Here is a 13,611-nt window from a genome sequence, read left to right on the forward strand (position 1 = left end):
AATATCCAATAAATGTCATTCCAATTCATGATTGTGTCCCACTTGTTGTTGATTCTTCACAAAAAATACAGTTTTATATATTTATGTTTGAGGCCTGAAATGTGGCAAAAGGTCGCAAAGTTAAAGGGGGCCAAATACTTTCGCAAGGCACTGTAGATGCCAAGTTAAACTAGGCTGTGTGTTAACACACAATTCTGCGTTTTTCACTCAGGAAAAAATATATAAAACGTATATAAGAAATATCTTGCTGCGTTTTGTAAACACTTATCTAAAAGGCTTCTCATTGTAATTTCTGCTCGGTTTCAGACTCATTTGTGCTTCAGTTGCACTTCTGAACTCGGATGAGAATTCACTAACGGGCATTTTATCAGCAGACGGCGCTCCCACTGATGTGGAGCTTCTTTTCTCCAGTACTTTTCTCAGTGTAGCCAGCCTATTTTTCTTTGTTAAAATGCCAGATTAACTTAAGCAAAACATTAGGAAATGTAGCTGGCTACATTCTTTCTGTGATAGGCCTGAACAGTTGAAATATGATGCCCATGCATTGTTTTTTCTAAAATAACCTTGCTTTTTCATTGTAAGCTTATCTTCTTGTGTGGCTTCTCGCCAAATAGTGTTGCACTTCTATTGTCATCTGATGAAAATGAAGTTATTTTATATCGAATGTGTTGCTCTAATGTAATTCCTGTGTCGGAAAACTATAGTTGCACGTCCTTGATCACTCTATTGAAGCAAAAAAACACTCTTTAATTTAAAACAATGCACAGCTGGACTCACCTGCTCCCGCTTTCTCCTGTTGTGCTGTTTACAAACAAACATGCGACTGACTCGACGGTGTTGGGGAACAAAGTAATAACGCGATCTGCTTTATCGCCTAACGCATTGCACGAGTTGACTGCATTTATTTCAAAAGTATTGAAAATTGCCTGGTATTTAAAAAATCATGCCATGGCTATTTACAAATACCCCGATATACGGTATACCACCCAAGCCTAAACTACAGTACCCATCATCCATCATAACTATCCCACCACAGTCCTTCCTGTCATGTTTGTGTCACTCTGTCCCTTCTTAACCTCCACTGAGAAGAGACTTCCCCTGAAATCACAGTGAAAAGGCATTCCAATTGACCCCTGATCACTGTGATCTGTAGACTCATTCAGGTCTACGCATGGCTAGTTCTGAGTGCAGGAGTCTCCAAAACCTCTAAGACTCTTCCTTTCTCTCTCTCTCGCTCTTTCTTTTGCTCTCCCTCTCTCTCTCTCTCTGTCACTCTCCCCTGTCTGCTGTATCATTGCCATGCTGCAACAGAACAGTGGCAATGCTGATTGCCCACATCCCAGAGCTGTGTAATTGTATCCACTAATGACATGAGATTACCTATGATGGGCCTTGTGTTAGCCATAAATCAGCCTGCCTCTCTACCTGCCTGCAGATATTGTACCTCAACCTTGTTCAGCCAGACTGGATGTGTGAGCGCTACAGCCCCAGCCCCTTCCTCATCAGCCCTGTTTTCTCCCTGAGTCATTGTGCCTAAGGCAGCCTCCCCTCCTCTCCTCTCCTCTTCCCCCCTACCCCCAGGCAGAGCAGCCACACTGAATTGAAATGTGCCTACTCAGCAACTAGCTAGCACCGTGCATACATCTCCAACACACTGACATAAGAACAGAGTCAGCTCAACACTTCTCCCTCCGCTCTCACGTTCTTGTCCCCCGTCTACTGTCTGTTCTCTCTGTGTCTCTCAGGCTCTGGAGAAGCACTGTCGTGTGGAGGGGGGCTACAGTGGAGTGCGGGACGTCTACGCCTCCAGCCCCAACCATGATGACGTCCAGCAGAGCTTCTACCTGGCCGAGACACTCAAGTAAGACCCTCTAGTCACACACTGTCATTCTGCATAGAGGCATCTGGATACCGAGCATTACAACTTCCACCTTGCCTTTTCATTTCAGTCATTTAGCAGATGCTCTTATCCAGAGTGACTTACAGTTAGTGCATTCATCTTAAGATGGCTGGGTGGAAGACCCACATATCACAGCGGTACCGGAGCGCCAAGTCTAGGTCCAAAAGGCTTCTTAACTAACAGCTTCTATCCCCAAGCCATAAGACTCCTGAACAGCTAATCAAATGGCTACCCAGACTATTTGCAGTGTCTCCCCCCCCCCCCCAACCCAAATCTTTTAGCTGCTGCTACTCTCTTTTTATTAGCTATGCGTAGTCACTACCTCTACCTACATGTACATCTTACCTCAATTACCTCGACTAACCTGTACCCCCGCATATAGACTCTGTACCAGTAACCCCTGTATATAGCCTCGTTACTGTTATTTTACTGCAGCTCTTTAATTATTTGTTACTTTTCTATTTTCTTTTTTCTTTTTTTACTATTTCAGTTTATTTTAGTAAATACTTTCATGACTTATTTTTCTAAAACTGCATTGTTGGTTAAGGGCTTGTAAGTAAGAATTTCACTGTAAGGTCTACTACACCTGTTGTATTTGGCACATGTGACAAATAAACTTTGATTTGATTTGAAGTGAGTACAGTTTTCCTCAATAAAGTAGCTATCAGCATAGTCCGAGCTAGTAAGAGGGGGAAAAAAGTCAAGTGCGATTGTTAGTCCATTAGATAAAAATACATCAGTTTTGTTGGCATGATTTTGTTATCCTACATCCTCCCCCAGAACATACCCTTGAATAACTACAGTATTCGATTTTCTTAAATATAATGGGACAGGTGGGGTCATGAATATTCCTCCCCATCATGCCAACTAGACGGTTATCTTCATCTTATCGTGTGTGGATGAGTTTGACACCCCACACCGTTTCATGACATCTAATATCTGCTCTAGAATTTCATCACACGCTGAAAAACAGACTTTATGTTGTATTCCTGACATTCAGTTTGTTTGAACACTTCAAAACAGATGAGAAGTAGAATAATGTCCTTCCCCCACTGAGTACTCCACCTCTGTCTGTGCTGTGCCTGCGGGCCTCTGAGGAGAAACTACTGACGTCCTGGGTGTATTGTATTGTCACGGCCGGCTCAGACAGACAGGCAGGCAGTGTGCTGTGGACTACAGGGACCTCAGCAGTCTTCTCAGAGATAGCAGCAGTCACACACAGAGATAGATAAGAGGAGGCGGCGGCAGGCAGGCAGACAGACAGAGCGCTTTTTACTGAGCCCATTATACCCCCCCCCCCCCCCCCCCCCCCCCTCTCAATTCAATTTCTCTCTGTCTCCTCTCCACTTTCACCATTGATAAGAGCAGAATGCCTGAGGAGTAGATGGACTATAGAATGGTGTATAGATGGATCTCTGTCTTTTTTACAGTCTAATCCTGGTCTGAGAGAGCATTAACCCCCCTCTCTATGGGTTCTGTTAAGTGTCATTGGTGTTGTTTTGTTTCTATTGAGGATCAGTGGTGTTTTGTTTCTATTGAGGGTCAGTGGTGTTGTTTTGTTTCTATTGAGGGTCAGTGGTGTTGTTTTGTTTCTATTGAGGGTCAGTGGTGTTGTTTTGTTTCTATTGAGGGTCAGTGGTGTTGTTTTGTTTCTATTGCGGGTCAGTGGTGTTGTTTTGTTTCTATTGCGTGTCAGTGGTGTTGTTTTGTTTCTATTGAGGGTCAGTGGTGTTGTTTTCTTTCTATTGAGGATCAGTGGTGTGTTGTTTCTATTGAGGGTCAGTGGTGTTGTTTTGTTTCTATTGAGAGTCAGTGATGTTGTTTTGTTTCTATTGAGGGTCAGTGGTGTTGTTTTGTTTCTATTGAGGGTCAGTGGTGGTGTTTTGTTTCTATTGCGGGTCAGTGGTGTTGTTTTGTTTCTATTGCGGGTCAGTGGTGTTGTTTTGTTTCTATTGAGGGTCAGTGGTGTTGTTTTGTTTCTATTGAGGGTCAGTGGTGTTGTTTTGTTTCTATTGCGGGTCAGTGGTGTTTTGTTTCTATTGAGGGTCAGTGGTGTTGTTTTGTTTCTATTGAGGGTCAGTGGTGTTGTTTTGTTTCTATTGAGGGTCAGTGGTGTTTTGTTTCTATTGAGAATCAGTGGTGTTGTTTTGTTTCTATTGAGGGTCAGTGGTGTTGTTTTGTTTCTATTGAGGGTCAGTGGTGTTTTGTTTCTATTGAGGGTCAGTGGTGTTGTTTTGTTTCTATTGAGAGTCAGTGGTGTTTTGTTTCTATTGAGGGTCAGTGGTGTTGTTTTGTTTCTATTGAGGGTCAGTGGTGTTGTTTTGTTTCTATTGAGGGTCAGTGGTGTTGTTTTGTTTCTATTGCGGGTCAGTGGTGTTGTTTTGTTTCTATTGCGGGTCAGTGGTGTTGTTTTGTTTCTATTGCGGGTCAGTGGTGGTGTTTTGTTTCTATTGAGGGTCAGTGGTGTTGTTTTGTTTCTATTGAGGGTCAGTGGTGTTGTTTTGTTTCTATTGAGGATCCGTGGTGTTTTGTTTCTATGGAGGATCAGTGGTGTTGTTTTGTTTCTATTGAGGATCAGTGGTGGTGTTTTGTTTCTATTGAGGGTCCGTGGTGGTGTTTTGTTTCTATTGAGGGTCAGTTGTGTTGTTTTGTTTCTATTGAGGGTCAGTGGTGTTGTTTTGTTTCTATTGAGGGTCAGTGGTGGTGTTTTGTTTCTATTGAGGGTCAGTGGTGGTGTTTTGTTTCTATTGCGGGTCAGTGGTGGTGTTTTGTTTCTATTGAGGGTCAGTGGTGGTGTTTTGTTTCTATTGCGGGTCAGTGGTGGTGTTTTGTTTCTATTGAGGGTCAGTGGTGTTGTTTTGTTTCTATTGAGGGTCAGTGGTGTTGTTTTGTTTCTATTGAGGGTCAGTGGTGTTGTTTTGCTCCCCTCTTGTTGGAACCTTGTCACAGCACTCTGGTGTGACCTTATAGAGAGGTCATGGTCTCTGTGTCCCTGCTCTTCTTTGTGTCCCCGCTCTGCTCTGTGTCCCTCCCCTGCTTGGCACTGCTCTGCCCCGGGGCTAGGTACGGTAGCCACAGCCACGTCACCATGACTCAGTGAGATAACAACAAGCTGCATGCAGGAGAGAGGGAGAGAAAGAAAGGGAAAGAGGGGTAGGAAGATGAAGAGAGAGATGGAAAGGGGGGACCCGGGGAGAGATGAAAAGATGATAGGTTCAAGGTTGGGCTAGAGTAAGGATAAGAGGCTAAGTGAGGGAGGGAGACTTGCTTGACAGAAAAGTTAAATATGTTTTCACCCTCCTGTGCATTTAATAATTGTGCAGCACTTTGATGTTGGTGTTTATTTTCCTTTTGTGGTCAAACCCCTGGGCTAATCTGCCTCTCTGACTGATGCTGCTATGAAACGCTGTGTGAGTCCCACCGCTTAATAGAGCCGTTCAAATGTCTGTAGTATTTAATGGTGGTGGAAAGTGATGCAATCTGGCGAATAGGGTCTCCAGATCCCAGGCCTCCCCAAATGTCTCGTTTACTGATGCTTGCAAAATCCATCTATTAGACACTGGCTCTCCCTCACTCCCTACTTTCTTCCACTCCATTTTTTCTGCCTCTCATTCCCTCTCTCACCCTCTCTTCCTGTCTCCCCTCTCCTTTATCCTCTCTCTCCTCCCTTTCTCCATTTCTTTCTGCCTCTCTTTCCCTCTCTCCCCTCTCTTCCTGTCTCCCCTCTCCTTTCTCCTCTCTCTCCTCCTTTTCTCCATTTCTTTCTGCCTCATAGCCAGGGTCCTCCTCCTTCCTCTCTTAGAGAGGTCACATTAGTAATGATGACTCTGAAAACAGTGTATATCTGGCTGTTTGCTTTGCTGTCTCCTCCCGTTCCTTCCCAGGGAGGTGGACTGTGCTGTGGGCTTGTTGCCGTGGTCTACTGCATTAACATGTTCCCCCAGATCAAAAGCTAAGCACTTATCAACATGAAGGGGCCCAAAAGCCCTCCCGATGTTCACTTTGTTCCCAGTATTAGGACACGAGACACTGTTAAAGAGAGATGCTATGCTGAGTTATTTTACTTGTATTCATCATTCCTAGTGTAGTGCAATGGGGCTTTGAGTTTTGAGTAATCACTTGAGTTCTGAGAACACTGGCTCACTGACTGTGATGTACTCAATGTTCCTCCCCCTAGCTGTTTCTTGATCTGTTAGGTCAGGTGTGGTTTAACTGTTGGGAGGAGTGCCTGGACTCTCCCACCCACGGCCTTTAATCATCCCTCTCTGTAACATCTGGAGCCACCTCTCCTTTCTCTCTCTCTGTCTCATTCTCCATCTTTATTTATTTTGATTTCATCTTTATTTAACTAGGCAAGTCAGTTCAGAAAAAATTCTTATGTCAATGACGGCCCACAAAAAAAGGCAAAAGGCCTCAATTAATTAAATAAATAAATATAGGACAAAACACACATAACAAGAGAGACCACAACACTACATAAAGAGAGACTTAAAACAACAACACAGCATGGTAGCAACGCATGACAACACAGCATGGTAGCAACTCAATGACAACACAGCATGGTAGCAACGCATGACAACACAGCATGGTAGCAACGCATGACAACACAGCATGGTAGCAACGCATGACAACACAGCATGGTAGCAACGCATGACAACGCAGCATGGTAGCAACGCATGACAACGCAGCATGGTAGCAACGCATGACAACGCAGCATGGTAGCAACGCATGACAACGCAGCATGGTAGCAACGCATGACAACGCAGCATGGTAGCAACGCATGACAACGCAGCATGGTAGCAACGCATGACAACGCAGCATGGTAGCAACGCATGACAACGCAGCATGGTAGCAACGCATGACAACGCAGCATGGTAGCAACGCATGACAACGCAGCATGGTAGCAACGCATGACAACGCAGCATGGTAGCAACGCATGACAACGCAGCATGGTAGCAACGCATGACAACACAGCATGGTAGCAACGCATGACAACGCAGCATGGTAGCAGCGCATGACAACGCAGCATGGTAGCAACGCATGACAACACAGCATGGTAACAACGCATGACAACGCAGCATGGTAGCAACGCATGACAACACAGCATGGTAGCAACGCATGACAACACAGCATGGTAGCAACGCATGACAACACAGCATGGTAGCAACGCATGACAACACAGCATGGTAGCAACGCATGACAACACAGCATGGTAGCGACACCACATGGCAGCAGCACAAAACATGGTACAACATTATTGGCACAGACAACAGCATGAAGGCAAGAAGGTAGAGACAACAATACATCATGTGAAGCAGCCACAACTGTCACGAGTGTCCATGATTGAGTCTTTGAATCTCTCTCTCTGAACATGGAGTGGTGTCCGCAAGGTCACCGTGGGGACTCGGGGTGGGCATGGCGTTAGCCGGTTCCAACAAGTGTCACCTCTGTACCTGATTAAGGACGTGTAGGGTATAGATCCACCTCCACTCGTCCCCCAACCGTTGGTTCTGGAATCAACTTTTGATTTGTGACCGGTTCACTCGCAAAAACTTAATGCCGAGTGCGATAGTTTTTGGCATGCGGTGACCAAGCTGCTGTTTTCTGCCAAAGGAAACAGAAATTGTTTAGTCTTTTGTCATTTTTATTTATTCATTGATTTGCATTGTTGGCTTGGCTCTCCCCAAGCTTGGCAGGGAAATATTGGCATGGGAGAGCTGGTTTTGGGACGTGTCCTCCGGCCACCGTCTCTGACACTCTCAGACATCTAGTAGATGTTGTCCATGATTGCATCAGTCAGAACTCAACTAGGACTTGAGGTTGTTGGTTTAAATAAGTGGTCGGTCTGAGGTCCTCATGTTTTGTTGATCACATTTGAGTGTTTGAACTAAGTTGAGTCTCTCTCTCTCTCTCTCTCTCTCTCTCTCTCTCTCTCTCTCTCTCTCTCTCTCTCTCTCTCTCTCTCTCAGATACCTGTACCTGCTCTTCTCTGATGATGACCATCTTCCCTTGGAGCACTGGGTGTTCAACACCGAGGCCCACCCCCTCCCTGTCATTAGGAAGGAGATGACAGACAAGCCCAGCCAGCTGGAGTAGAGTGGTCCTCCTGGATCACCCCCTGACCCCTCCCACCACCAAACTCCTCTACCCCCTCCCCTTCTGAGCAGTGGGCGGAGCTGTCTCTTACTCCTCCCCCACCATGGGTGGAGCTCACCCAGGCAGGCCGCTTCCCTGGCAGACTGGACTCTCCTGTTTTGGAGTCCCTGACCAGACCAGATGGAACCGGACCGGCTGCCTGCCTCTCCAGAGCCAGACTGCCCCCTACTGGGGACTGGGAGGAACCACCTCATCCAAGAGTTCTCTTGTCATCTTGTAAAGATAGTCTGCATGCTCCCCCCTCCCAGTGCTGTAAATCTACCCTCCTCTGTGAGGAGAACAGGACACTGCGCTGTAAGATTTGCCGTCACTCCAAAAAAAGCCATACTGATTTGAAGAAAGCTTTGTCATTTATTTTATTTAGTTCTTTCCACCATTTGAGGTATGTGTTTGTGGGTGTGACTGACAATAGATCAATGTCAATCAACATATCACATTTGTGTCGTTCTTATCGTAAGTATGATTTTAGTCACACTTTAACAATGGACCATTTAGGTGGATTTCTGTTTAAGACCCAGAGCTTGGTTCTCACCTGCTTGATAGTCAAATCTTAACTAGTGCCTTTCAGTATAATATGGTCTATCAAATAAGCAGTTCAGGCAAATGGCAAGGTTTTTAATTTAAACCGGTAGGTAGGTACCATCATTGTTCAGATGGCATGGTTGATTGAGTGCTTTGTTACCTCCTCTACCACACTGACATCTGGTGTTGAACATCAGTAATACACCAGTCCAGTCAGATGAGTGTAGCAGGTCAACATAGAGTATTAAAGGAGATGAAGTACCTTGATGGGAAAAGACCTGCACTGAGAACAACCTCTGTTTTTAAAGAAGTAGAAATGTTGACTATCTATCTGTTCCCTTCCTCCTGAAGTATGGAACGTGTGGACAGTAGATTCCTTCTACCAACATGTCATCAATTCATTCAGCCTAGTCCCCCACCCCCATCATCATGTTCCTTTGTTTTTTAATTGACAAAGTTGACATGTGCTTTGTTTGTTTGTTTGTTCCTTTATTACAGGTGGTAGAGACATTAATCTATGTGATGTAAAATAGTTGCTTTGCTGTTAATTTATTCCATAGTACATAGGAAGGAAGGTTTGGCATCAGGCACCTTGGTGGCACTGTGGAGAGAATGGGTCCTGTGTTGTTGTTTAGGTGGATTATTTGGGAGACAGTGTGGGGGAGACACGGGCAGAATCGGACCAAGAATTTGGGAGTCAATCATATGTAACGAATGCATCGTATGAATGTACCATCAAATGTGAACTGAAGATTATTTTACCTTTTGTTGTTCTAAATTTGTTTGTTGAGATTCATTTTTTGTTCCTTTCTTCTGGACAGCACAAAATGCTGAAACAATGTGTCGTGGTACCCACAGCAATCTATTTAAAGAGGTGGGACATTGAGGTTCCTGCATTATGAGGCATTTACATGACACCTCAACATTCTATGGCAGCCATGTTAGTTCCCCATTTATGTTACATAGGGAATATTTAAATAATGATATGTAACGGAATGTCTAGGATAAGAAATATTCCAAATTCGTAGTTTGCCTAAATCTCTAAAATATATGGCTCTGGCGGTACCGATCAGAGGAAGCTGTTAGTCAGTTCAGAAGAAGAGGAAGCTGTTAGTCAGTTCAGAAGAAGAGGAAGCACAAAGAAGAGTTGTTTAGTTGTGTTGAAATGCAATGAGAAGATGCAAGGAAGGTTGTATGTCCACTACACTGATGGCATACACTCACATATGAACATACATACATGCTGAATACTGTATAAAGACAAGATGATGAATACATCGAAGTGGTCACACTGTACATGCATATCGTATTCAGAAGTACACACTACACACTCACACGCTCCAACACACTTATGAACATGGAAGTTTATGGACACTCAGAAATTGATTTTCAGGTGACCACAGGACCCATCAAACCACTCTGTTGTCTCATCATAAAGGCAAAGTTAAAGGGGAGCGGATTTGTATCAAACTAGGTCTCGTGGTCCTGTTCTTCTGTAGTGTACATCTTTCACAGTCAGGGGCCACTGATGTCCACATACAGTACATCTTATTGGGAAATAAACGGGGTAGGATCAAGAGGTCTTGAAGAAGGGCCTTCGTCATGGTTGAAGTCATTTTCTTACATTAGAGGATAGACCAGACATGAGGTTTGAGAAGCTGATATCAGCCCACTACTGGAGCCAAACTCTGCTTTCTACAGCATTCTTTAAGACATAATAATAATAATACCTGTTTACCTTACTGGAGGAAGCAATGTTAATGAGAGAAACTGTGATATCCATGTAGGCTGACATCCCTACTACCTAGTTCAGTTCGGTAGCCAATCCGGCTCCAGGGAAGAGCGTCACTATACACTGTGATACACTGTAGATATGAAATTGCTGCATTCACCATCTCTGCACTGTCGGAGAGCCTAAGTGGTTCTCCTGACTGTTGCAGCTTTAGGGAGCAGCAGAGATTACTCGTAGTGATACTGAGAAACTTCAAGTCGCTGTAAAATGCTAACACATGACATATGAAGCATTTCCTTTCGTCGTTGTTTCAGATATGCAGACTAGAAGACGTGCTGTTCATTTCAAATTGACTTTGTGGTTGAATATTGTGTTGATGATCTCTCACATTACAATGCCTTTTATTTGTGAATCTCTTAATGGTTTTGTGAAACAACCTCAAATGTAAATGGTACAATAATGCTGATAATCATTCCATTGCACATAGTTTATTTTGGTTTATATGCGAGTTTAATTTTGTGAGGAATTGTTCTGTTCAGTTTTTTTGTGTGTGGTTTGTTATTGAAATGTAAATATTCCATTCTGGCAAATATGCCATTATACATTTATATAAATCTTATGAGCTTAAATGATATTAAATGAGCAGCAAAATGTTTCATAAACTATATTTGTTACACTTCTATTGTGAATAAAAACAATCTTTAATATCAAGCATTTTTGGTGTTTTCATTCTGAAATGACCTCGACATCATTTATATTAGTGCTTCCAGACCGGGTCAAATGTGATTATCAGAGGAAATTCAGAACTGTCTCACTCTCACACTCAGAATTCATTGAAAATCTTAGATTTGACTGCCTCCCTGGCTTCATTTTCTATCTGTCATTTTGTAATGATTGGGATCCAAACCACTTCCAAGTGAAACTGTGTGTATAGCTATTATCCACTAGGTGGCAGAAGAGTATCAAAACCCTTTCAGTGTTTTTTTTTTTTTGTGCCAACAAATGCTATCTGCTTGGATAGTTCCATCTGTGCCACTGACTTAGTCTGGCTTTAATTCCAGTTTGTCTACAAATTAATAATTGATATGTTGGCTTCACATCTCCATCTCAATCAAAAAAATCAGTTAAAGAGTAGGACTAAATCAAATCAAACTTTAAATGATGTTTGATTTGATTTTTGGTTGAGATTGAGATGTGAATAAATATAAATTATTAATTTGTAATCAATCAGAGCTTGAAACCCTAGAACTAGGTATTGTCTATTTTAGTTGAATTAAAACAATAGTTGTTGATAACTTTACAAATCCTATATAGGCCTAAATAGCATTATTGGCGATATATGGGTGATCTGTATGATCACGTTTCACTTGCTCTGTTAAACCTACCTTTTGGAATAGAGCCCCGCAGTGGAGGTGTCATAACACCCATAAAACCTAGCGGTCAAAAAGAGAAATGGTTCCAGTATTTTTTCCACCACAAACGTTTCCCATAGGGAATTTTATAAACACCTTAAATAAGGGCTGTGTTTTGTGTAGGCTTACCCTGGTGTGAGGTTTTGATAACCATGAAAATCTCTCTCGGACAAGGTGACTTTTATCAATATAGTCCGAATGTAAGCTTGTGAGCATTGTTCTTAGGAGGCTAAGGAATGTTAATTGTTCAGGGACATGTAGACCAATAATATAAATGGTCGCTATTTCTCAAATAATCACTTAATAAATTGAATTGAGGTCCATCTAAAGCTAGGTAATGTACTGTATACAGTTGTGAACTAAGGACACAGGGTGGCAGCACAACCAAGAAATACACAGTAATAGCTATGAGGGACTTTGTCTATCCCTACACTGAACAAAAATATTAAACATGCCATATAAAGTGTTGGTCCCATGTTTCATGAGCTGAAGTAAAACATCACAGAAATGTTCCATACACACAAAAAGCTTATTTCTCTCAAATTCTGTGCACAAATTTGTTTACATCACTGTAAGTGAGCATTTCTCTTTTGCCAAGATAATCCATCCACCTGACAGGTGTGGCATATCAAGAAGCTGATTAAACAACATGGTCGTTACACAGGTGCACTTTGTGCTGGGGACAATAAAAGGCCACTCTGAAATTTGCAGTTTTGTCACACAACACAATGCCACAGATGTCTCAAGTTTTGAGGGAGCGTGCAATTGGCATGCTGACTGCAGGAATGTCCACCAGAGCTAGAATATTGAATGTTCATTTCTCTACCATAAGCTGCATCCAACGTCATTTTAGATAATTTGGCAGTATGTCCAACTGCCCTCACAACCACAGACCACGTGTATGCCGTCGTGTGGGCGAGCAGTTTGCTGATGTCAACGTTGTGAAAAGAGTGGCCCATGGGGGCGGTGGGGTTATGGTATAAGCTACAGACAACGAACATAATTGCATTTTATCAATGGCAACCTGTCATGGTGTCTCTGTGCATTCGAGTTCCTGAGGCCCATTGTCGTGCCATTCATCCACCGCCATCATCTCATGTTTCAGAATGACAATGCACAGCCCCATGTTGCAAGGATCTGTACACAAATACTGGAAGCTGCATACTCACCTGCATTCTCTGCATACTCACCTGCATACTCTGCATACTCACCAGACATGTCACCCATTGAGCATGTTTTGGATGCTCTGGATCAACGTGTACAACATCGTGTTCCATTTCCCGTCAATATCCAGCAACTTCGCACAGCCATTGAAGAGGAGAGGGACAACATTCCACAGACCACAATCTGATCAACTCTATGCGACGAAGATGTGATACCAGATACTGAATGGTTTTCTGATTCACTTTTTTTTAAGATATCTATATTCCCAGTCATGTGAAATCCATAGATTAACGCCTAATTTATGTATTTCTAGTGACTGATTTCCTCATATGAACTGTAACTTAGTAAAACCTTTGAAATTGTTGCATGTTACATTTATATTTTTCAGTAACGTTAACTATTTCCAACCTAGACCAACTAAATGTCTCTTTGGCCATATACTTGATATTTATAGCTGATTATGTATGTATATTAGTCCTTAGTGATTGTTCAATACTTATCCTCTGTACCGTACCTCTAAAGACTTGTCTACCTCGATGTCAGTTGTTCTACACATTTTCTATTATTTGTTGTTTGTTTTTGTGTGTTTTCTGGAGAGGTGAACCTCTGAATTGAAATACTCATTAAACATTCGCCCAGGAGGGAAAAATATGTTTATGCAGTATCACTGACACCGCGGGGCTGATATGAACTGTGCTCCAGCAGGGGCTGCTATGCATCAGTGT

General features: G+C 42.9%; 1 protein-coding gene across 1 annotated transcript in view; it reads left to right on the forward strand.

Annotated features, from left to right (window-relative positions):
* LOC110529582 (mannosyl-oligosaccharide 1,2-alpha-mannosidase IA) overlaps positions 1-11,021 on the forward strand; it is a 169,122-nt gene extending 158,101 nt beyond the window's left edge. The window contains exons 11-12 of the mRNA XM_021611921.3: positions 1,746-1,861; positions 7,870-11,021. Of these exons, the coding sequence (XP_021467596.1) occupies positions 1,746-1,861; positions 7,870-7,996 (243 nt within the window). The 3' untranslated portion in view covers positions 7,997-11,021. The remainder of the gene's footprint in view (positions 1-1,745; positions 1,862-7,869) is intronic.
* Positions 11,022-13,611: the final 2,590 nt, after the last annotated feature.

This window comes from Oncorhynchus mykiss, chromosome 8 (genome assembly GCF_057628025.1).
Source record: "Oncorhynchus mykiss isolate SJ-2025 chromosome 8, ASM5762802v1, whole genome shotgun sequence".
NCBI classification, from domain to species: domain Eukaryota; kingdom Metazoa; phylum Chordata; class Actinopteri; order Salmoniformes; family Salmonidae; genus Oncorhynchus; species Oncorhynchus mykiss.